The sequence below is a fragment of the Balaenoptera musculus genome, chromosome 8, assembly GCF_009873245.2.
Source record: "Balaenoptera musculus isolate JJ_BM4_2016_0621 chromosome 8, mBalMus1.pri.v3, whole genome shotgun sequence".
Classification (NCBI taxonomy): domain Eukaryota; kingdom Metazoa; phylum Chordata; class Mammalia; order Artiodactyla; family Balaenopteridae; genus Balaenoptera; species Balaenoptera musculus.
Window position 1 is genome coordinate 105029319 of NC_045792.1, and position 24153 is coordinate 105053471.

The window sequence follows — 24153 nt, forward strand, 5'->3', positions numbered from 1 at the left end:
GGCTTGGGGCGCACGCAGGCAGTGGACTTTGTCGCCCCCAGGAGGACGCAGTCCTGTAGATCTCAGCGGGCGGGCAGGAGACCAGGCCGGAGGCGAAGGTAGCTGTCCGAGGTGGCTGGTGTGACCGCAGAGGGTGGGTTCAGTGAAGCAGAGGGTAGGTAGCAGGCAGGGGGTCCAGAGGCTCAACGGGAGAGTGAGGAGGACACCAAGGAGGGGCCCTTGCCCCTCCTAAGAGTGCACCCTCCTAAAACCATATCAGAAAGGGGGCCCTTGGGCCTGGGTGGAGACTAGCATCTGTGGTCTGGAAATGACCTCCCTGTCTGCCACCTTCTGCACCTGAGGCAGTTATGGAAAGAAATCACTCAGCCAAGTGCACCTGGCTCCTCCAGCTCCTTGGACGGAGAACGGAGAACGTGGGACAAGCCAGGGAGGAAGGGTGGGCGAAGGGCCCTCTTGTCAGGCAGCGGGGTCCCCAGGGTGCCCGGTCTTCTCTGGGCGTTAGTGTGGGAAGCCCCCTCACCTCGTCTTCCCTCACCCCAATATTTCCTCCCTTGCAAAATAGGAGTAGGTGAAAAAGGCTTCTGCACACTGAAAATAGTTTGGAGGGGGCCAGCCTAGTGGCCAGGAGGAAGAGAAGCATCTTAGAGGCCAGAGCAGACCTTTAGGGGCAAGAGAGAGGAGTGTGACACCTGTCAATGAAAATAATCAATAAACAATCTGTAATGGGAATAGAAAAGAGTTTTATCTGAGCCAAACTGAGGACTATAGCCCGGAAGACAGCCTCTCAGGTAACTCCGAGGAACTGCTCCGGAGAAGCATGGTTTTCAGCACAGTTTTATGCCTTGTCAGAACAAAGAACACCAAACAAGTCAGGGAGACATTCCTTCAAGGTTTCACAGAAAAAACAGATCAGCACCAACACGGCGAGTCAGTATGGCCTTGGCACTTGGGAAAGAAGTCTTATTATCAAAGGAGCACCAGCATTGGCGTCCCAGGAAGGGACGCATTTCATGTTTATTTTTAACATGGACATTCTTTACTTCTGGTCAATGCGCCCTTTTCTTTAATGATTAAAGCAGATGTACAGTGTATGCTTGATAGGCCACAAACAGGCTGTTCTAGTTCGCGTCAAATTCAAGTTAACTCATGGATAAGCCAGAATGACTTCCCCAGACATCAATATGTGAGCATTTCTTTTATTGCACCCAAGGAAAGAGAGGGGCAGTGTCCCAGGCCCAATGGCTCTTAGAGAGAGAGAGGACAGGGAAGATTTTTAGTTGTCACTATGTTGGAAAGAGGGCAAGCCCACAGAAGTCCTATAAAGGGACAAAGGGAAGATGGCGTGACCTCTGAAGGGGTCAGGAAGCTCCAAGATGCAGCCACCTGAAGTTCCCTCTGCCCGAGAGCCCCCCATCCAGCATTTTGAGGTTTCCAGGTGGCCCAGTATTTACCCAGAGCGGCTGTGTGTCGTCCAAGAAAGGGTAAAGGCCTCCTGGGCGGGCTTATGTGCTCATGGGGAAGGGGGCAAGGCTTATTGAACAGCAGATGCCTTGGGCAGACCCAGAACTCACAGGCTGTTTATCTCCCACCAGGAGGGACCCCCCAAGACGAAATCAAGTGCAGTGTGTTTTATGAACCAGCCAGAAAGCAAAGAGAAGGTAGGAGGGGAGCAGGGACACTGCTCCAGGAAGTGGGTGGTCTGCCTATACCAGTGGGTCCCCCTGGCCTCCCCTGTGCTGAGCCCCACTGACAGCTACTTCTTTTTTCTTTTTTCTTTTTTTTTCTGACCGCGCTACAGCATGTGGGATCTTAGTTCCCTGACCAGGGATCAAACTCGCGCCCCCTGCAGTGGAAGCTCGGAGTCAACCACTGGACTGCCAGGGAAGTCTCTGGCAGCTACTTCTTAGATGTTGGCTTTCTGCAATATTGCTTGCTTTCTGTGGGGTCTTGGTCCATGCCTAAAAAAAGAGGTTACTGTACAGTTTAGGGCCCTAAAATGATTTAATTAAGTCCTTGGAGTCCTTGTTACATGTGGACTCCTTCTGTGATGTTGGTAACTTTTAATTTTGAATTGCATTATTAAAATCAATTCATTTTAGAAGATTTGTTGGGGGGGGTGGTGGTTCCTGGTAGCTTGTTTCCAAACCTGACATTATGGCACCCAGTGGTTAATGACACTGTCCTAATCTTATTAAAAGCGAAAAGGAAATATACTTACATCTAAATTTTAAATATCGATTAATTTTTAAAAACACTGACATGAAGAATGCAAATTCAAATGTCCCAAGTTGAGTGAGGAGTAATTTCGGTCTTGTTAGCGTTTGACACAGTGACCCTGGATGAATTTGAGAAGCAGGTGCTTTCAGGCTCAGGGCTCCTAGAATCTGCTGACTGCTCAGGAACTCTGTCAATTACCAAGAGAAACATCTCCGGATCAGTCCAGACTGGGGTTTGGATGTGACTGGCAAACTGCTCCTAGAGAGACAAATACTTGAGCAACAAGCTCCCTGGTTAGGCTTGGCCAGTGGGAGGTTCTGGGTTTGGGAGGAGGAGAGAGCAGGGCTGTAACTAGGGTGGGGATTGGGGAGCACGTGGAGAGTGGCTTGGATCCTCCAGGGTCCCAGTGTCCACAGAGCAGTCCTACCATGGTCTAGCTTTCCCTGGCTGACCTTGACCCTCTGGGGTCTGGTGACACCACTTCCTGCCTTTGACCTTTCCAGGCTCCCTCACCAACCCAATTCCCTGTACTCAATCTTCCCTACTCAAAAGACCTAGCTTGGTTTCTGTTCACTAAACCCTGACTTATAAATCCCCTTGTTTCCAGAAAGAATTTTTCCATGGCTTAATAAGCTGCTGTCAGGGAGCCTTGAGACTTCCTGTGAGACTGTCCTAGAGGGGACCCAGATAAACACAGCCCATGTGACCTGCAGGGCAGAGAACGGAGCAAGGCCAGCGGCCCCTCCCACCCCATCCAGACCTCAAGCACTCCCTGTCACATCTACCCTCACTGTTGTCAAATGGTTTTCTCTATACTAGGTTCCATTTTTGTTCTCACTATGAAAATAATAGATGTTCCTTGCAGAAAAGCAAACAGGAGAGATACATATTGCTCCCGATTCAAACACCCTGAGACAGCTCCGGCGATCTTGTGAAGTGTCACCCCTGCATTGTATCCAAAGTAGCATGCAGGGTCCACTGCTGATTCATCTAACACCACTTCCCTGGCATTGAGGCAAATCTTTACCATTTTTGTTTTTTATAAATTTATTTAGTTTATTTATTTTTGGCTGTATCGGGTCTTCGTTGCTGCACGTGGGCTTTCTCTAGTTGCGGCGAGCGGGGGCTACTCTTCGTTGTGGTGCGCGGGCTTCTCATTGTGGTGGCTTCTCTTGTTGCGGAGCACAGGCTCTAGACGCGCGGGCTTCAGTAGTTGTGGCACGCGGGCTCAGTAGTTGTGGCTTGCCAGCTCGTTGCTCTGTGGCATGTGGGATGTGGGATCTTCCCGGTCCAGGGCTCGAACCTGTGTCCCCTGCATTGGCAGGCAGATTCTTAACCACTGCGCCACCAGGGAAGCCCTAATCTTTACCATTTTTTAAACTGAAAACCATGGGGATGATGATCGTCCCAAGCTGTCGGGAGGTCCCCGAGCTGGGATGTGCCAAAGACCCTGCCCAGCCTGGCACAGCAAGTGTCCAGGAGAGATGCTGCTTTCGGCTGAGACTCCTGGGAGTGGGGGTAACCCCCCCCCAGCTCCTAAACAAGAGTTCGGGGCACCCTGGAGACGCTGCGGGCTGGGGACTTGGGGCTGGCTGGGTTAGAATCCCCATCTGTCCCTCTCCTGTGTGGCCCCAGCCCGGCCACTGTCCCTTTCTGAGCCTGTTGTTTCATCTGTAAAGCTCAGACCATAACATCTGAGAATTATACGAGAATTTGTGTCAAGTGCTTGGCGCAGGGCTTAGCACACAGTAGGTGCTTAGTAAAGCTTTGCTAAGTGAGCACATGGATGAGTGCCAGCTGTGTCCAGGCACTGCACCCCAGTGGCCTCTGACTGCACCCCAGGGTCACACTGGCCTCTGTGGGTGGCTGCTGGGGGGAGCCAGGTGGTCCTGCCTTCAAGGCTGGGAGGGGGAAGGAGGCGGGGCCAGGGCCCCAGGACAAGGCCTGGGGTGGCCACTCCCTTAGGAAGGTGGGGAAAGGGACAGAAAAGCCTTCGCACCTATTGAGCACCTACTGTATACCAGGTGCATTCCAGATGTGCTTTGATTTCACCCTCACTGCAGCCCTGTGAGGCAGGTCGAATCAATCCCATTTTGGGGGGAGGAAACGGAGGCCCAGAGAGGGGCCTAACTTGCTTGAGGTCACCCAGCAGGTGGGCTGCGGAGCCAGGTTTGAATCTTTCAGCAGGCGATGTGGTGAGGTGCTCTTGGGCAGGTCTGAGGCTCTGTGAGCCAGGCTCACCAGGTGAGGGAGGGAATGATGAATGAATGAATGAATGAATGATGCCTTAGCCCATGACCAGCTCATCCTCCCCCACCTCTGCCCGGAGAGGGAGGCCAACAGTGACACTCATGAGGGTCTTTTCATCCCGTTCTCCAAACTAAAACCCAGAGGAGTTGCAGAAGAGCAGGGCCTGGCTGGGCAGATGTGTCCTCTCCAACCTCTGTGCTCCCCCCAACACCTGCCCCACCGGCTGACCTGGGACCCCGGCAGAGCCTGCCACCCGCCGGAGCTGGTTCTAAGAGTGGCTCCTAGTGGTACCCCACGCAACATCCCCCATTTATCCCGAGCTCCCTGCGACAAGGATGTCACCCCTAGGTACCACGGAGCCCTTGGAGCTGCTTTTTTTTCTTTTTTTTTAAATTAATTAATTTGTCTGCGTCAGTTCTTGGTTGCAGCACACGAGCTCTTCTTTGCGGTGCACGGGCTTCTGTCTAGTTGTGGCGCGTGGGCTTAGTTGCCCCACGGCGTGTGGGATCTTAGTTCCCCGACTGGGGATCGAGCCCTCGTCCCCTGCATTGGAAGGCAGATTCTTAACCACTGGACCGCCAGGGACGTCCTGCTCCTGGAGCTCTGAGGATCAACAAGAGGCATCCAAACCGGAGAGGGGAGAGGGCCGGTCCCTGTTCCTCCCCAAGGGGCAGTGCCCCCTCAGACTGGCGAGCGCTTCACTCCCAGGCCAGGTTAGGACCCCTGTGTCAGGAGGACAGGCCTCTTTGGGGACTTCCCAGGCTGAATTCATGACAAGTTCAGGGTAACCCCAGCTGGAGGGATCCCCGGTCAGGGAGGGGCCGCTCAGGATCCTGCAATACCCCTCCCACCCACCAGTACCTCCCCAGGTGGGTCCCTGATTGGCCGTGTGGCCTTAGATCAGTGGCTACCCCTCTCTGGACCTGGTTCCTGGCTGACCGCTGCCAGGCTCAGCTCCAGCCCAGCCCCGCCTGACACTGGCTCTGCCTCTGCCTGGCTCAGCTCCAGACAGCAGGGCAGGGCTGTCACATGCTGAGCCACGTGACAGGCAGCGGCTGGGGGCTCCATCCCACGCAGAGGACGGGGCCCCTGCAGCCCCTTACCCCAGTCCCAAACGGCTGAAGCCTCCAGGGGCTACCAGAGCAGGTGTGGGCCGGGAGACCTCTCCTGCCCTCCCAGGTAGGCAGGGGCAGCGGGGAGGGCGGGGGGCAGTGAGGAGCATCTCCCAGGTGCCCAGTCGGCCCAGAGGCCCTGGGCCCGGATCCCAGGCAAGACCTAGGGCACCCAGGTGGAAGGGCAGCCGCGGGCCCAGGGCGACGGGCATGGGGTGATAGCACAAAGGATGTTCCTGTCCCCCTACCCGTAACCTAATCGCCTGCCTGTTTGACACCAGCACCTGCCAGGGGATCATCCCCCTCTGTGCTGGCTCTGACAGGTGTGCCCGGGGTGGGGGCAGGGTGAGGCAGAGGGGCAGGGACACAGGAACCTCATGGCGACACTTACATCATGACGGCTCACCTAGAGGGCAGAGGGTGGCGCTCTTTCCCGGGAGGTAGGAGGGGACAGCAGCGGGGTGGACCCAGCCCGGCTCTGGAGCAACAACCTTCTCATGTGGGTCCCAGCCTGTCACTCATGCCCTGTGCCCTCTCTCTGGACTTCCGTTTCCTCATTGTAAAATGTCAGGTTGCAGGGGTGGCAGGTGCTGTGAGCAGGGTACTGGATGAGGTGGTGCTGTTGGACACAGACGCACAGAGGGCAGGGACGAAGCCTGCAGCGGGCCTGGGCCCTGGGATTGTATTTCTGGACTCCAGCTGTCTTTGGATCTGACCTCTTCATTTTGCAGGTGGGAAACTGAGGCTCAGAGGGGCTGCCGGGGGTGGGGGGCGGCGGGTTGTGGGGAGCGGGGCTTTCCCTGCTACTCCAGGCCACAGCCTGCACCCCACACCGTAATTCCTGGGCCCACTACCCTGAGCTCATCCTCCATCCTGCCCATCAGGGGTCGAGATGGACCCCTCAGCTCAGAGCTCCCTGGAGACCTGCTGTGTGGCCCTGGCCTGGTGCTGGCCCTCTCTGCGCCCCGGCTCCTTCTCTGTGGTCCAGGAAAGGATCTAGAGGCCCCTGAGGGAAGTGATGGGGAAATCTCAGCCTTCAGCCTCCAGCCAGCCCAGGGTCAAAGTCAGGCACGAAGCCAGGGCAGCCCCGCCCCAGGGGCTGGCCCAGCCTTGGACATTTCGTAACGGAAGGGCAGCTGGGTAGAGCAGGGCCGACCAGGAGGAAGGGCAGCTTGGCAGGGCCTCAGGTACGGTGTTCTGCAGAGGCTGGGGATATAGCAGCGAGCAGTCGGGGCCAGGGACCCGCTGGCAGGTTGGCTTGGGGACTCTGGGTTGCCGTCAGTCCTGGCAAGCCTGGCCACTCACGGCCACGCACAGGGACTAGCTTTGTCTTCTCGGGGCTTCTCTGCTCGCCTGAGGAGAAAGGGGAAGGAGGAAGGGAGTTTCCTTTGCCCCAGCCTAAGAGAGCAAAGAGAGAGGGCCAAGAGTCCCCGAGGCCAGGCAGCACCCTTATTTTGTCTGAGCTGGACTGACGCCCCTCCTCTCCCTGGAGTTACCAAGGGAGCCAAGAGTCCCAGCTCTGGACCGGCCGCCCCAGGAAGGAATGCACCCCTGTCCCTGACGGGGGGGCGGTGGTCGAGCATCCATTTGGCAACACATTTCCTGGGCAACTGCCACGCATGCCCGCTGCTGGGGTGGGCTACGCAGCGAGCGGTTCTGAGCGATCGTGTTCTTGGGAACGGACTCTGCCAGGGTCCACGAAGGAGAGACTTCTCCAGCATCAGGCAGCCGGTGGCACAGCCTCTCTGTGCGGCGGGGCGGGGGTTGGCTTGGCCCACGGCCAAGGGTTGGTCCCCAGCTCCCCACACCCACCATGGAAGGGAGGGGGCTGCTCCCCAGAGTTTGGGAGACCTTGTAAAAATCCAGGTTAAGGCTACACGGGGCAGGGAGGGGAGATCAGATTGGAGACTCTAGGGTACTGGGACCTGCAGAGCCTTCAAGGCAGCCCCGTGCCGTCCACCTTCTGACAGGCTGATGGGGGTCCCCTGGGCCCTCAGATCACCATGTTCACCTCTGTCACTCTTGCCAGCCCCACATCCCTGCCCCCACCTGGGTCTCAAGTTGATGTCCTTGCCTCCCTGGTGCCCACACTGGGCCAAGGTCTCCTCGGGTTCCCACCCCAGGGTCTCCTCCCCAAGACACCCCCAGCACAGCTGTCCTTTGCAGTCTGAATAACCATCGTTCAGAGCCATCCTTACTGAGCACTCACGGAGCTCGGCCCTGCACCAAGCACTTCACAGCACTATGGGGTACCTACAAGACACCATCCCCATTGCACAGATGGGAAAAGTGAGCCACAGAGAGGCCAAGCCACCTGCCCAAGGTCTCCTAGCTGATAAACAGAGTTACTGGGATTTGGACCCAGGTCCTCAGGCCCCCGACACGTCATACAGAGGGTGCTCTTAGAAGACCTGTGGTATAGACAGGGAAACCGAGGCAGAAAGGATGAGAGGGTGGGCAGAGGTGGGGGCTGGGAGGTAGCTCATCAGCAGGACCAGCCAGGGCCCAGGGACGGGGCTCGGGCAGCAGCTGTTTCTTGATGATGATTTGGAGGTAGCAGACCTGACTGCCCGCCCCTTTTGTCACCCTCCTCGATGCCACATGACCTGGGCCTCAGCTTCCTACAGGGGTGCCATCCAAAAGCCATGCTGCACTCACATCAGGCACCCACGCTGGCACAGTGCCTGGCACAGTCAGTGCCTGGTCACTAGTATTATTATTATTATTATAGAATCCCCAGGCTCACGGCCTTGAGGGAAGGTGGCTGGCCCTGGGGCCCGGGGAACCAGGCCCATCCCTTGTCGCATCAAGTGACTTAGCAACTCCCAGGGAGGTGGGCTCAGGGCCCCCAGACCACCCGATGAAGGAACCCCCTCATTTGTGTGTCCACAGTGGCTTCTCAGCTCCCTTGTGGGCTCACAGGCCCAGGGTCCCCCCAGGCCCAAGGCAGCCTTGCACATCTGCTTACCTGGGTTGAGTTCAGTTCCCTGCCCTGCAGCAGTCACCCCTTGGGGTCTCGGTCCTGACCAAACTGCAATATGGTGTGAGCTGGCCTCCGTGTTGCCAGGAGAGGCTGCTGGAATGTTCCAACCAGACCTCCACCCCCGCAGAGCTCCCCACCCCACACTGTACTCGGAGATGCACTATTCAAGTGACGTGCCTTGCATTTTTGTGGGTTCTGCAGACTCTTAGGAAAGTGCAAAGAACCTTGTGGAGGCGGGAGAGGGGCGGGTGTGGTTTGCCCTCAGCAGAAGTCTGAAGGTGAGAGAGGATGGGAGGAAGGAAGAGGGATAAATATTTGTTGAATACTTGGTAACAATAACCACAGCTGACCGTTATTAAGCTCTTACCATGCACACAATGGCCAGTGCTTCATGTGGTGGAACGGTAGCACCCCCTTTTTACAGGCATGGAAAATGAGGCAGGGAGAAGATGAGTGACTTGCCCAAGGTCACACAGCCAGAGAGGCAGGGTCAGGGTTTGAGCTCAGGTGGCGGCTTTAGGGGTCAGCAAGTCTCTTGGCTCTTGGGTCTCTGGCCAGTATGCCTTCCTCCCTGGAGGAGGGTTGGAGCTGGGGACAAGCCTGGAGCGAGAGGGGCTCTGATGAGGTCCCTCTTCTGCTACAGTCACCCTCTCTGGGGGATGTGGTGCCCGCCCTGTGCCCGAGACAACTGCCCCGTTTCTCCTGATCGGAGTAGGAGGCCTGTGGGGCCGGTTTGGCCCCCTTCGTGCCTACGGGGACAGCGTAGGGCTCCAGCCAGGCTCTCAGCACAGAGTGCCCACCAGGCCAGGCCATCCTGTTGGCTGGAACAGCTCAGCCCTTGGGGTCATGGAGTCCTCCAGAAAACTTAAGGCTGTGGTGGCAGTAGTCACTTAACAATAGCTGGCAACCCTGAGGGCACTGACACCCTGTCCTGGGCTTAGAACTGGCCAGCATGGTCTCATCCTTGATAAACACCCATCAGGTGGTAGGTGGAAGGGTGACCTTAACAGATGAGGAGATTGGGGCACAAAGACCCAAATGATAAGTTAAGTAGGCAAAGAGGGGTCCTGCTGCCCAGTCCAGTGGGAGGGGAAAGAGAGGGATGGGGAGGCGGGGCAGGGAGGTGGACAGAAGGAAACCAGGTATTTATCACAAGGTATGACACAGTGCGGTGGGGAGCAGAGCCAAGGGCCCACTGTGAGAATGTGTAAGGGAGTAATCATGGTGGGCTGCCTGAAGGAAGCATCAGCCAAGCAGAGACCAGAAGGGAAGTGAGTCAGAGAGAGAAGGAGGAAAGGGTCCCCACTGGTCCTTGGCACCAGGCCGAGGACTGAGTGCATCAGAGAGCTCCTCTGATGAGCTTCAAGTAAGCAGGCGGGCGCCCGGGGGAATGTCAGAGCCCCTACCCTGCCTGCCAGCCCTGGCTGATGACAGCATGGAGGCATGACTGCCCCCTCACCCCTCACCCCTCACCCCTCACCTCTCACCCCTCAACATTCCCTGCTTCTCCAACTCTGTGGCCGATGGGGCTGGGATGGGCAGCAGGGCCTCTGGGAGGTGGGGTTCTTCTTTCCCCGTCTTGCTGCGGAGCTGGGGCACAGGGAGAGGAGTCCTGTCACCCAGCCCTCTGAGCCACAACCAGCCAGCCTGGCCACCCTGGGCAGGGCCCCCAGGCTGGGGACAGTGGGAACAGAGCATTCTGTGTTGGGAATGTCCCAAAGTGGTGGTTGCTGGACTCTCCCTCTAGTTACCGAACTCCCCCTGCTTACTCCACTCAGGCCTGCTGGGGGTAAGGGCTACCCGTCTCCAGGAGGGGCACCGGAGTAGGGTGGGGGCCATGGCTTAGGGCTAATTTCCGCGTGGCAGGAAGAAGCGTGACCCCCTGGCTCCCTGCTCACTCTTAGGGGCCACGGAGTAGCTGTCCCCAAGCCCACACCCAGTCCCGTGACTGCCTTGGGGTCCAGAGCCCTCCTGCCCACTGGTTAAGAGGTGTGGTCTGTAGCTCTGTCAGTGGGTGTCCAAGTGTGCCCCTTGCGTGTGTGTTTGTGTGTGTGTATGTGTAGGTGGGGCAGCCCTGGTCCCTGGGCTTACGTGTGAGTCCCCATGGGGGCGCCCGTGGGCCCACGCGGGTGCAGGCAGGGGCGGTGGAGGGCGCCTGGAGGTGGGGCGCCCCGGCCCATGCTGCCCCGCCCGGCAGGATGGACCCCTTCGCGGACACGCTGCAGCGGTTGCGGGAGGCCTTCAGCTCGGGGCGCACGCGGCCGGCCGAGTTCCGGGCTGCCCAGCTGAAGGGCCTGAGCCGCTTCCTGCAAGAGAACAAGCAGCTTCTGCAGGAGGCGCTGGCGCAGGACCTGCACAAGGTGGGTTGGGGGGAGGGGCAGGGGTGGGAGGAGGAGGGCAGGGGTGGGGAGGTTGAGACAGGGGAGATGGGGACAGCTGCATCCCCCATGAAGGGGAACTAAAAGCCGTCAAACCCCACCTCCTTTCCTGTGCCGTAACCCGCTCTTCTGCATTCACTCATTCGTTCATTTCTTCATTCACTCCACTACTATTTTTTTCTTTTTTTTGGTCGCGCGGTGCAGCTTGCGGGATGTTAGTTCCCCGACCAGGGATTGAACCCGCGCCCTCGGTAGTGAAAGTGCGGAGTCCTAACCACTGGACCACCAGGGAATTCCCCCACTCCACTACTATTTACTGAACACTTACTATGGGCCAGGTACTGTTGTAGGCTCTGGGGATACAACAAATAAAACAAAGTACCTGTGTCCAGGGAGTTGGCCTCCTGGGGAGAGACACAACTAGACAGTAAATAAATACACAGTACGTTGGATGGTAATGAATGACATGGAGAGACACTCCCAGTGTGAAGGGGGTGAGAGAGGGCCAGGGTCAGGGTGCTGTTTTGTATGTGGGAGTCAGGGAAGGTTTCTCTGAGACAGTGGCATTTGAAGGAGGAGGGGGAAGGATCCACGTGGACAAGGGGGGGGAAACAGCAGAGGGCACAGCATGTGCAAAGGCCCTGAGGCAGGAGGTGCTTGGTGTGTTTGTGCTTGAGGAGCAGCAAGGAGGCCAGAGTGGCTGAAGGGGAGTGGAAGAGGCAGAGGTATGCAAGAGATGAGGTCCAGGGAGCTGGGTCACACCGCTAGGGCCGCATGTGCAGGACTTCTGCTTCACTAGGTACTGTGGGCATCATGGCCTCTGTCCAAACCCTGGAGGCCTGGGGGCTCGGCCCCTCCCATCTCCAGCAGCAGCCACAGCAGGACCTCAAGAAATACACTTCCTTGTAGGCAGCCTTCCACCATCTCAGCTAGCAGGCCCCACCCGTGTGGCTGCTGCTACCCTAGGACAACTGTCCAGGGGCTTCTTCTCTGGACAAAATGTCCCTTGAGCGTGCCACAAAGGCCACGGTGTCCAAGCTCACCCCTGACGCCCCACTCCACTGGCCCCTCACCACCTGTAACTTTCCAAGGCTGTGACTCTTTACCAGCTGGCAAGGTGCTGTTTTGATACTTAACACCCAGGACAGGCCCACGGTGCATATTGGCTGCCGGCCAGCCCCTGTGGTCACCACTTGTCCCCAGGGGGCTGCAGCAGTCCCACACTGGCTCATGCTGGGCGCTGAGCTCATCTTCACCCCAGACCTCCTGAGCCCGCGAGCAGAACCCTGGGGTCATCCCTTTCTGCCCTCCTGCCTCCCCTGCCCTTCCGGTGGGCCTACTGGCTCCACCCAGGTCATGAAAGAGATGCCGGCACTGGCAGGCCTGGGCGGCCCTCTGCAGCCTCCTTGGGCCCCAGCTGATTTGCAGGCACCCAGCCAGGTGTCCAGAGCAGTCACGGACTTCGAGACTAGTATCTTGTGGCATCTGGGGTCATGGATCGGGCACCCCCGTTCACGGGGGCAGCAAAAGCTGGCCACAAGGACTTGTCCTGAGGACGTGGCCTCCTGGTGACGCCTACTCCCTTTCTCAGGGTCCTCAAACCTTCTATTTATCACCACACTCCGGGACTGTAGCCAGGTGAGACCCGGGCTCCCTCGTCAGCCATTTCTGGAATCATCTGCTATCCCATTTATGAAACCAGGGCACCGGGTCGTACTCTCCTTGGCTCTCTGACACCCAAGGGGCCTGGCTTTGCCTCCCTGTGGGGAGTGTCCATTCACTGGACCTGGTCCAGGACAGAGGGGGCTCACACCCCCTACCCTGGCATGTCGGGCTCCCTGGGGACTGACACCCCACTGAGCCTCTGCCCTGCCCACCAGCTGGCCTGGCCTGGCCACCTCCGTGAGACCTGACCCGATGGTCTATCTGGTCCCTGTTCTCCCTACGGCTCAGATTTCACCTCCTGCCTGCAACTCTCAAGGCTCCAGGAGCCCGTGCCCCACAAAGGGAGCAGAAGCCCAGAAAATCCAATCTGGTCCCTGCCTCTGGTCTGGTCCCTCCCTCTGGGCTCGGCCAGCCCTGTCCCCCACCCTCCCAGCAGGCAGCAACTGCCCTGTCTGACCTGCACAAATCCTCCCATTTAACCCCCCGACAGCCCTTCCAGGTAGAGGTGGTCACACCCAGTCACCCCCAGAGGAGACTCAGAGAGGGCATGTTCTTGCCTAAGGGCACAGAACCCTGGCTCAAAACAGCCTACTCTTCCAAGCTCCTGGCATTCAGCAGGGTCCAGATCATCCCTTAAACAGGCCCAAACCTCACTCAGGTCACAGGAGACCTCGCTGGGCAGGAGTGTGGGCTGTGGACACAGACATAGTAGAAGGCATGCCTGAAGCAGGCTCAGCTCCTAGAAGCGCTGGTGGGCGTGGCTTCTCCCCCCCAAGGTCCCTGCACCCTCCTCCTCCCCCCAAGGCTCAGCTCTGGCACTCCTGGGCCCATCGCCCTCTCTTCTGACAGGAAGGAACTTGCGCCATAATGGCTGAGTCTCAGGCATCAGGACAGCCTGGCTCTTGTGTCCTAGGCCATGGGCCTCCAGCTGCCTGCAGCCCACAGGCTGGGTCCCTCCTCCCTCGTGGGGGTGGGGCAGGCATGCCGGCAGACAGAGATCAGGACAAAAGCCCTATTGATTTTCTCCTTTTTCCGACTCCTGCCCTTGAAATCTGCCCTGGCCCCTGGGCTGTGGGAACTGATGGCAGAGACAACTGTCCCCAGTGACCAGTCCCCAGTGACCCAGAGACACCTGTCCCCAGTGTCCCCTGCAGACTGACATCCACACAGCAGGCCACAGAGGGCCACACAGACAGTCCTGTTCAAACTGAAGTTAGATCCTGTCCCTGCTCTGCTCAGCAGTCCTCACCCCAGCTGCCTGGCCTCATCACCTCACCCGCTCTTCTCCCTGCTAATCAGGAACATAGCAAGCCTGAACCTGCCCCAGGGCCTTTGCACAGGACACACCATCTGCCTGGAATATTCTGCCTCCAGGTATCCATGGGCTCCTTCCCTCCCTTTCCTCACTGCTCAAATGTCACCCAATCCCAGAGGCTGGCACTGACCATCTTATATAAAATAGAGCAAAGACACACACACACACATACATGCGCACATGCACTCACACGCACGCACACACACTCCAGCCGTCTCTATCCCTCCTATCCTGTTTCATCCCCTCCCATTGCGCTTGTCACGTCCTAATGGAGCAGTCAGTGTTATCATCACGTCGACCATCCCCGCTACAATGTCAGCTCCGTGGGGCAGGTTTTCTGTCTGTTTCAGTCGCCGCTGCATCCCCAGCACAGAAACAGCACCCACATACTGTAACCATTCAGTGAACATGGAGTGAATGAATGAATGAATGAATGAGTGGATAAGACAGGCGTTGCCTGGGGAGGCTTTGCCCGCCCCACGGCTCCGGCCACCTGCGGATCCTGGGTACCCTGGCCCAAGCCCTGCCCCTGCCCCTCCCCCTCCCCTGCAGTCTGCCTTCGAGTCAGAGGTGTCTGAAATCAGCATCAGCCAGAACGAGATTAACTCGGCCCTTAGGAACCTGCGGGCCTGGATGAAGGATGAGAAAGTGCCCAAGAACCTGGTGAGTGACCCTGGGGGTCAGGGCCGCAGGCAGCCTCTCTGGGTGGCAGGTGGTGCTGAGGGGCTGGGGTCTTGGCACCTCACCGTTCACCATCACTCCGGCCCCGGCCCAGGCCACGCAGCTGGACTCGGCCTTCATCCGGAAGGAGCCCTTCGGCCTGGTGCTCATCATCGCCCCCTGGAACTACCCTCTGAACCTGAGCCTAGAGCCCCTGGTGGGCGCCCTCGCAGCAGGTGAGAGGGAACCACCACCTTCTCCCCCCACCCCCCGCCCATCCCCCCAGCCTCACAGCCGCCCACAGAGCCAGGGAGGAGGGGGGAACTGGCACCAGGTGGCTAAGAAGGCCTGGTTCCCATCTGGCCCAGCATCTCCAGGCTGTGTGGCCTTGGGGCCAGCATGGCACCTCTCTGAGCCATATTCTTCACCTGAAGGTGGAGTGAGGCCGGCACCTGCCCTGCAGGTGTGAGGACTGAATGGAGACGGGGAGTGGCTACAACTGGCCCCCTCCTCTCCCCGCCCCGCCCCTCAGGGAACTGCGTGCTGCTGAAGCCCTCGGAGATCAGCAAGAGCACTGAGAAGGTCCTGGCCGAGGTGCTGCCCCGATACCTGGACCAGGTGAGCAGGGCCAGGTACAGACCAAGCAGCTACGCTGGGGCTGAGCAGGGCTAAGCAGGCCCCCCTGGGCCGGGCAGCCCTTGGCGTGGCTCCTTAGACAGGACGTGAGTTCCAGCCTCAGTCCTGCCCCCTCTGGGTTGTGTGGCCTTGGCCAGGTCACCGCCCCTCTCAGCCTGTTTCCCTCTGAGTGAAACAGAGGGGTGGGGCCTGTCCCCCAGGGGTCCCTATCTGTCTCTGGTCAGCCCTGCTGGCCCAGCCCCGGCCTCAGTCCCAACCCCAAACCCGCCAGACCCCAACCTTACACCTGTTGGGCTGGGACTGCCTGTGCCCAGTGCCCCTGGGGAGCTCCCCGCTCCCCCTGACCCAGCCCACCTGGAGCCCTGGCACCTGTGGGTCAGGCCAGGCAAGGGGGAGCCGTCCCAGGCAGGCAGGCAGGCAGGCAGGTGCCCTGTGGGCTCTCAGGCTGGCGTCCCAGGCAGGCAGGTGCCCTGTGGGCTCTCAGGCTGGCGTCCCAGGCAGGCAGGTGCCCTGTGGGCTTTCAGGCTGGCGTCCCAGAGGGAGACCTCCGCCCGTCTGCCTTGCAGAGCTGCTTCGCCGTAGTGCTGGGCGGGCCCCAGGAGACCGGGCAGCTACTGGAGCACAAGTTCGACTACATCTTCTTCACAGGTGAGGCGCCAGTTTGGGGGCTGTGCAGGATGGGAGAGGTGAGAGGCTTGAGCCCAGCCCCACCCTCAGGGGTCTCATCTCCAACTCTGAGAGAGGCTGCAAGGGACAGAAGCAGACAGCCAGCCAGGGACGATGCAGACTGGGGCAAGTGCTGGGTGGTGCTCTCGGCCCCAGGACGAGCTTGCTCCGCGCTCCCTGAGCAGGCTGGGGAGCAGCCCCGGGCCCCTGGGGACCCTTGGGAGGGATGGGCCCCATCCCGGAAACAGGCCTCTCCACCACCCACAATCTCACACATCACAGCACCTGCCCTGGCTGAGCTTCGGCTGTGCCAGGCACTCATTCAGGAGCCCACGGCCCTTCTGGAGGGCTGGACAGATGAGGATTTGGGGGCTCGGGTGACAAAAAGATGCAGTGCCCACTGCACTGGCCAGGATTGGGGCAGGCTGTATTTTGCTCCCAGAGGTCACCTACCATCACCCTGACATGTGCCCATGTGGTCCAGACACCACCTAGCTTCCAGTGACCAGGACGGAGCTTCCGGAAGAGATGGAAGGGCGGAGGATACAGACAAGACGAGACCCTGGGGGAGAGAGGAGCAGACCCGCCTCCTGTGCTGCACACCTTGTCCCCATCAGAGCAGGGGACGTGCCGTCTCTGCCTTTCTCCTCCCCAGACCCTGCCACGAGCCCAGGACAAGGCCTGCCAGCCGCCACCTTAACAGACAGGGAGGGCGACTGTGGGAGCAGAGGGGCCAGGGTCCTCAGCTGCTCCTACAGATTCCCAGGGGGTGGGAGCACCAGGAGGAGGAAGCCGGGGGTGGGGCCTGACCACCCTCCACCATCACACCCCGAAGCTCGGTGGACTCTGGGCCCTGGCCCCCCAGGACCGAGGGTGCAGAGGCAAGGCAGGCAGACCCCCGGAGGCCAGCTTCTACGCCAGGTCCCCGAGGCAGTCTGTGCAGAGGCCGATGGACCGCCAGAAGCTACTCTGCCATAATCTCCTGACTTCTCCAGGCCTCAGTTTCCTTATTGGTATGATAGGGGCCATCCCCAAGTCACAGGCCTGTCTTAAGGACAAATGAATGAATGAAAGCCTTTGTCACAGCATGTGGCCTGGGCAACATCCACTCACTCACTCAGTGAATGTTTACTGAGAGCGCAGACGGGCACCGCAAGGCCTTGGGATAAAGCAGGGCTAGGAAGACAAAGCCTCCTACACTATCCTGGAGCCCGTGCAAAGGTGATCAGGGTGGAGGTGGGGAATTCAGTTGTGGGCATGGTCAGGACGGCCTGACAGACAAGGAGGTGTTTGAACAAAGATAGGAAGAACTAAGGAAGGAGCCGTGGTAGGGGGAGGCCCCTGGGGCAGGCTCAGCCGACACGGGGGCCTGGATGGGAGGGAACGAGGGCAGGGAAGCAGGAGGAAGTGGGACCAGAGGGGTGACTGGGCTCTGGGCTCCCTCGGGCCGTGGTGGCTGGCGAGAAAGGCCAGGGTCATCATGACAGAAATGGCAGCGTGGGACCCTGGGCCAGGCATGGGCAAGAGTGTCTCGAGGCCTGGGGGCGCTGTCAGGAGTGTTTGGGGGTGGCTGAGTGGAGGAGGGGACAGTGAGACCCAGGACACCAGCCCAGAGGAGAGGTGGGGATGTAGAGGAAGCGGGGGCAGACGGCGGGTGTGGAGGGCGCCTCGGCTGCCAGGTTAGGTCAGGGAGGGGAGACCCAAATGTGGACCAGCTAGAGCTGGAGCCGGCCCATAGGAGTCACTTTCAGAGGAGAGTGGAGGGTGGGGAGGGACTTCGGGCGGCAGGTTAGAAAGAGTCGCCTGCAGGCCCAGCTGGGATCAGAAGCAGGGAGACGGGGGTTCCTGGGTGTCTACCTGGGCAGGTCAGGAGAGGGAGCCGGGCCTGGCTTGCAGCTGTGGGCAGAGCTCCTCGGGGACCTTCCACTGTGTGGGGCTGGTGGGGGAGGGTGGGAGGAAGTGGAGGGGGGACGACCTGAAAAAGGTCCCAGTGCAGCAGCAACTGACAAGGAAAAGCCAGGTGAGGGTGACTCTCGCCCCCCCACCCCTGCCCCACCCTCCGCTCTACTGCCTCTCCAGGGAGCCGCAGGGCAGGGAGTGAGCCCCCTTGAGGGGTCCCAGCCCTGGGCTGAGGCCGTCCCGCCTGGTCCAAGTGACCGAGAGCCACTCTGGTTCCTTCCACCCCAGGGAGCCCCCGAGTCGGGAAGATCGTCATGGCTGCTGCCGCCAAGCACCTGACGCCCGTCACGCTGGAGCTGGGGGGCAAGAACCCCTGCTACGTGGACGACAACTGCGACCCCCAGACCGTGGCCAACCGCGTGGCCTTCTTCCGCTATTTCAACTCCGGCCAGACCTGCGTGGCCCCCGACTATATCCTGTGCAGCCCCGAAATGCAGGCTCGACTGCTGCCCGCCCTGCAGAGTGCCATCACCCGTTTCTATGGCGAAGACCCCCAGAGCTCCCCAGACCTGGGCCGCATCATCAGTGAGAAGAATTTCCAGCGGCTCCGGGGCCTGCTGAGCTGTGGCCGAGTGGCCATCGGGGGCCAGAGTGATGAAAGCGATCGCTACATCGGTGAGTCCCGCCCTCCCTGCCACTGTGCCCCACTCCCAGCCCACCCCAGCTACGGCCCCTCCACGCTGGGGGCCACAGCTGGGCCCCGAGTCTGGGCCCAGCCTGTAACCTGGGGCCCTGAGGCTCCCCGACCCCACTGCTAGAGCCCAGTCTGGTCCACGGCTCTGGTGCCACGATTCTGTGACACTAGTGTTCCGCCTTGCCGTGTCTGAGCCTGTGACCCCACGACTCGGCACTCTGGCCCAGGCTCTGGATTCTCCAAGCTCAGACCCCAGAGTTCTAGGGCTCAGGCTCCAAACTTCAGCCCCAAGCTCTGCTGCTCCAGGGGGTCATGACCCCAGGTCCTATGAGCCCACGGCTCCTGGTTCTGAACTTCAACAGCCCGTCCTGAGCATCCGCTATGCTGTGAACAGAGCAGCCCCAGTTTCCTGGGCTGAACGGCTCAGAGGGTGGCGCTGCTCCCCAACAGGCTGGGACCTGGGACCTCGGGTCCGGTCACCCTCTGACTGTAAGACCAAGGCTGAGGGGCTCTCTGGGCCCCACGGGCCCCCGTCAGGCTGGGGAGCCCCTCAAGGTCACTTCCCGGGGGCTGTGGGGAGATCACCTTCCCCAGAACGTCCCTGAGCCTGGGGCCCTGGGGCCCTGGGTCCCTGAGCCCTGCCTGCCCGAGGCCCCACCCCTAGGGCTGAGCCGTGCCCTGTGCCCGGGCAGCTCCCACGGTGCTAGTGGACGTGCAGGAGACAGAGCCGGTGATGCGGGAGGAGATCTTCGGGCCCATCCTGCCCATCATGAACGTGGGGAGCCTGGACGAGGCCATCGACTTCATCAACCGTCGGGAGAAGCCCCTGGCCCTGTACACCTTCTCCAACAGCAACCAGGTGGGGCTGGGCGGAGGTGGGCGCAGGTGGCAGCAGTGGAGGGTGGAGTGAGGTCAGCAGACGGTGAGGTGGCTCCAGGACCAGCGTGGACCAAGGGGCCTGGCAGGAGGGGAGGGGGTCCTGGTCCCTCGGGGACAGTCATAGGAGCTCTGGGACGGTGGCGCTGTCTTGGCTCTGTCCCTCTCCTTTCTCCTCGGGGCAGCAGGGCCTCCCCCTGCCCTCCAGTCTAGGCCACATTCTCCTGGGCCTTTAGTGGGCGGCTCCCCAGGGTCTTCTCTAGGGTCCAGTGTCCCCTCTAGGTCAGCCCCACCTCCATTCTTCTGCATCATCATGGCCTGGTGGCGGCAGTGTCCCCTTTCTCTGCCTGGCTCATGGAAGGCACACACGACATGGGATGGCACGACTCGGGGAGGATGAATGACCAGGACATGCAGGCCCAGGAATGAGCCCTGGTCCCCTGCCCCTCCCTGGGATTTCTCTCAGTGGGATTTCTGAGTCGGCGGATGGGGGTCCACTCCACCCACCAGCAGGCAAGCCCCGCCCTAGCTGTTACCTGAGGGTCACACGTTGCAACTAACTATAGCCAAGTTTTCCTGCAACTACTGTTTAGTGTCTACTAATCTTTTCCTCCCCCTTTCTTCTTCTTTTTTATAAATTTATTTATTTAATTTTGGCTGCACTGGGTCTTCGTTCCTGCACGTGGGCTTTTCTCTAGTTGCGGCGAGCAGAGGCTACTCTTCATTGCAGTGCACAGGCTTCTCATTGCCGTGGCTTCTCTTGTTGCCGAGCATGGGCTCTAGGCGCGTGGGCTTCAGTAGTTGTGGCTCACGGGCTCTAGGCGCGCAGGGCTTCAGTAGTTGTGGCTCACGGGCTTAGTTGCTCCGCAGCATGTGGGATCTTCCCGGACCAGGGCTTGAACCCGTGTCCCCTGCATTGGCAGGCGGATTCTTAACCACTGTGCCACCAGGGAAGTCCCCCCACTACCCCACCCCACTGCCCTCATTCTTCAAATACACCTACAGACTGAAGAGGAAAGGCCTTCATTAAGTCAAGCAAGGATCAAGTTCATGTTTCCAAAACCCAAATCTCAATGTCCTCCCTGTGCTGCACACAGGCCCCCCGCTGCGTCCCTGCCCCACCCCACCCCTGGCCTCCCCACCTGCCCTTCACTCTGCCTGGGGGGCCCTCCTACTCATCTCTGCCCCCCCTTGAGACTCAGCAGGCACCTCACATCCCTCCCGGGAACGCCTCCCTGACTGCCCGCCCCTCACCCTGCACCCTCCACGTCCCCAGGAGGATGCTGGGTTTCCCGCCTCCCCATCAGGCCTGAGTCTGTGTCCACAGTCACCTGCATGGGCCACAAGCAAGGGACGCTCAAGAAACACGTCTCCAGTTGGGGATGGGTGGCAGGCTGCTCCACAGCCAGGGGGTGTGGCCCTCACGGTGGCCTCAGACCCTGCAGTGGGTCCCAGGGCCCTGAGGGGGCCGGACAGAGCCCCCGCGGCCCCGGCAGCTCCGCCACCAGCCTCATAGCTGCTTCTCTCCCAGGTGGTCAAGCGGGTACTGGCCCAGACCAGCAGTGGGGGCTTCTGTGGGAACGACGGCTTCATGCACATGACTGTCGCCAGCCTGCCTTTCGGAGGAGTGGGTACGTGCCGGCAGAGCCATGCCATCTCTTACCGTCATCTCTCACCCTGCTCCCCTCTGCAGAGTCTGAGGCGGAACCTTCCATACCTGTCTCTGCACGTACATATGTAGGTGGACCCACAGATACACAGTTTAGGTTTTTTTTAAACATCACTGTGATTGCTAGGGCTTAGCGCATGCAGGGCGGCCTTGGGTGTTCTCTTTACTCCACAGTGAGGCTACATGCTGCTCCTTTAACCCCTCCTGTGTCCCCTCTGTCCCATGCTCGGCATGTCGCACAGGAGACAGGGGCTCCTGCCGGCTCCCCCCTCCACCAAGCCCCAGCAGCCCCCAGTACCGCTGTGAAGTCCTGGCCTCTGAGGCTGGTCCCAGCAAGCCTGACGGCTGTGTGATGTGAGGCCACCACTTCCCCTCTCTGAGCCCACCTCCTCCTCAGGGGACGAGAGGGCCAGAGACTTGCGGTCCCGCCACCTGCCCACACCTGGCACTAGAGTCAATGACCAGCAGGTCCTGGCGGGCTGCCCTGGTGGGCCTGGACCCTCCCTGGGGAGCGGCTGGTGTCACAGGAGCACACGGCAGGCTGAGATCGATGCTGTGGTGGTGGAGGTCCAGGGCTGCGCACCGCTGCTGTCCCCGGTTCTGGAACCCCTTTCCCCAGCACCCCCTCCTCAGGGAAGCGTGGGGGTCTGTCTGCGGGGGAATCTGGTCCTGCTGCTTCCCTGACAAAGCCTTCCACGGCGCCCAGGCCCTCAGACGGAGCCAGGGCTCTGACTCAGCTTCCTGAGGCCGCCCTTCCTGGTCTGGCCATGGAGTCCTGCTCCCGCCTCCTTCCCCGCTTCCCTGGTTGCTGCCCCAGACACACAGAGCTCTGCCCAAGTCCCAACACACCACGGTCAGCCACCTCCAAGGCTCCCTGAGTTGTCCCCGAGCCTGGGACCCTCTTGCCCCACACACCCACTTTATCTGGTCAACTCCACATCCCTCAGGCCTCACCCACTCAAGGAAGCCCTCCCGGATTACCCCTGATTCCACCAGGCTGGGTCCCCTGGACTTCCCACTGCCGGGTCCTTGACTGCCTCCCTACCTGGACATTGCGACTCATAACAACACAGCACTTACTGTATCTATGGGTCTGAACACTTGCCCAATCCCCGTAACTCTAGAAGGTGGGTGCCACTGTCACCCCATGTCACAGAGGAGACCAAGGCGAAGTCACTTGCTTAAGGTGACATGGCTACTTCAGAGCTGAGATTCAACCCTGGGCAGCTGCCCTGGAATCCACTTTTTTTTTTTTACTTTCCCTCTTTTTTTTCTAATTGAAAATGTTGATTTACAATATTGTGTTAGTTTCAGGTGTACAGCAGTGATTCAGTTATATATATATACACGCTCTTCTTTTCAGATTCTTTTCCATTATAGGTTATTACAAGATATTGAATATAGTTCCCTGTGCTATACAGTAGGTCCTTGTTTATCTATTTTATATAGAGTAGTGTGTATCTGTTAATCCCAAATTCCCAATACATCCCCCACCCCCCAGAATCCACTCTTGGCCACTGTCTACCCATCGTGCCCCAGCACCTGGTGTCCCCAATATTTATTTGAGTGGGTGCTGGGGCCAGGCTCAGGGCTAAGCCCTTTACCCACAGCATCTCATGATTAGCCCACTTTACAGCTGGGGAAACCAAGGCTCGGGGGGTGAAGTAGCCCACCCAGGTCATACTGTGTGACTGGCAGAGCCCAGGTCTGTCTGATGCTCCTCGGCTGGCCACTGGGGGCCTGACTGCTGTGTTCCCTGTCACTGTACAGGCGCCAGTGGGATGGGCAGCTACCACGGCAAGTTCTCCTTCGACACCTTCTCCCACCACCGCGCCTGCCTGCTGCGCCGCCCTGGGCTGGAGAAGGTCTACGCTCTCCGCTACCCGCCCCACACTCCCCGCAACCTGAGTGTGCTGCTCATGGCGATGGAGACCCGCAGCTGCAGCTGCGCCCTGCTCTGAGCCAACCCACGCACAGGGGCTCCGAGCATCCCTCCCAGCTCATGTCTACGCGTCCTCCGCTGCCGTGGCCACCTGAGGCTGGTGGAGACACGACCTGGGGTCCACGACACAGGAGGAAAACACCTGCCGGGGCCACGGCCCAGACCAGTGCTTGCCCTCCTCCCTCCTGGGGCTTCTCTTTTCAGGCCCTAAGCTGCCCCCCAGCCAGGATGGGCCAAGGTTTGGGAGCATGGGAAACAGTGCAGTAACCTGCCCTCCCGCTCCCACGCTGGCCACCTGTGTTCCGGGAGACGAGGGCAGATGTGGGCACCTCTCAGGACCCCCCTTTCTGTGGAGGGTGCAGAAGGGGTCCTGGCATCTAGTCCTTGACACACTGCGGGCCTGCTGTGACCTGGGTCGTCCCTGCCCTCTCTGAGCCTGGTTCCCTATCTGTTGCACAGAGGAGGTGATTAACACCTCCTGAGATCACCGTGAGGATTAAATTTTGGAGCTTAATTGCCGACTCCAGGCTCCAGGCGTCCTGTCTCCTCATTTGGGAGGGGGGAGGCTGCTTCCCTCTACTCTCTCCGCACCTCTCCCTCCAGGTCAGGTTGATGAGATGCCCACGGTAGGATCTCCCTTCCCTTCACCTCGGGCCTCTTAGGAGCTCTGAACTGGCTCCTGTCCCCCAGGTGGCTGGCCCTGGGCACCTTCCCCTCACCGTGTCCCACACTGGACTCTTCCTCTTCCCTGTCCTCCTGGGCCCCCATGCCATGCAGTGATCCCCCATCCACTCAGCCACAAAGCCAAACTCCCGGGCCTCCTGCTAGACACTCCCTTCTCACCTCCCAAGTCCCATCTTTGAGCAATTCTTGATGATTCTATAAAATACCGCAGACTTCTCCAATCCACACACTAATCGCTGGGCCCCGGGCCATCCATCACCTACCCTCTTCCCCCGGGGCCCAGCCCTTCCCCTCAGAGATCTTCCCAAAGCCCACTGGACCATACTAGCCCTCAGCCTGAACCCCTTCAGTGGTTCCCCTGGCTCACAAGTCTGGACCCATAACAATCCTTGGGAGGCTCCGCACAGCCCTGTGTACGCCCCCCCCCATCCTTGTCCTCTTCTAATGCACTGGATGTGTCCTCCTTCTCTGGTGGACCTCCGCACAGAAGCTGGGCATGCTCTCTGG

General features: G+C 59.7%; 1 protein-coding gene across 5 annotated transcripts; it reads left to right on the top strand.

Annotated features, from left to right (window-relative positions):
• Positions 1-5514: 5514 nt before the first annotated feature.
• On the top strand, positions 5515-23488 carry ALDH3B1 (aldehyde dehydrogenase 3 family member B1). Of its 5 annotated transcripts, none has more exons than XM_036862674.1 (11): positions 5515-5646; positions 6151-6310; positions 10760-10922; positions 14473-14583; positions 14696-14816; positions 15113-15198; positions 15783-15864; positions 18070-18456; positions 19168-19334; positions 20883-20982; positions 22791-23486. In XM_036862674.1, the coding sequence occupies exons 3-11, from the start codon at positions 10761-10763 to the stop codon at positions 22979-22981; spliced, it is 1407 nt and encodes a 468-aa protein (XP_036718569.1). In that variant the 5' UTR covers positions 5515-5646; positions 6151-6310; position 10760; the 3' UTR covers positions 22982-23486. The 5 variants fall into 5 exon arrangements, with proteins under 5 accessions (XP_036718569.1, XP_036718570.1, XP_036718567.1 ...); XM_036862675.1 differs by lacking the exon at positions 6151-6310 and adding an exon at positions 10467-10551; XM_036862672.1 differs by lacking the exon at positions 6151-6310.
• Positions 23489-24153: the final 665 nt, after the last annotated feature.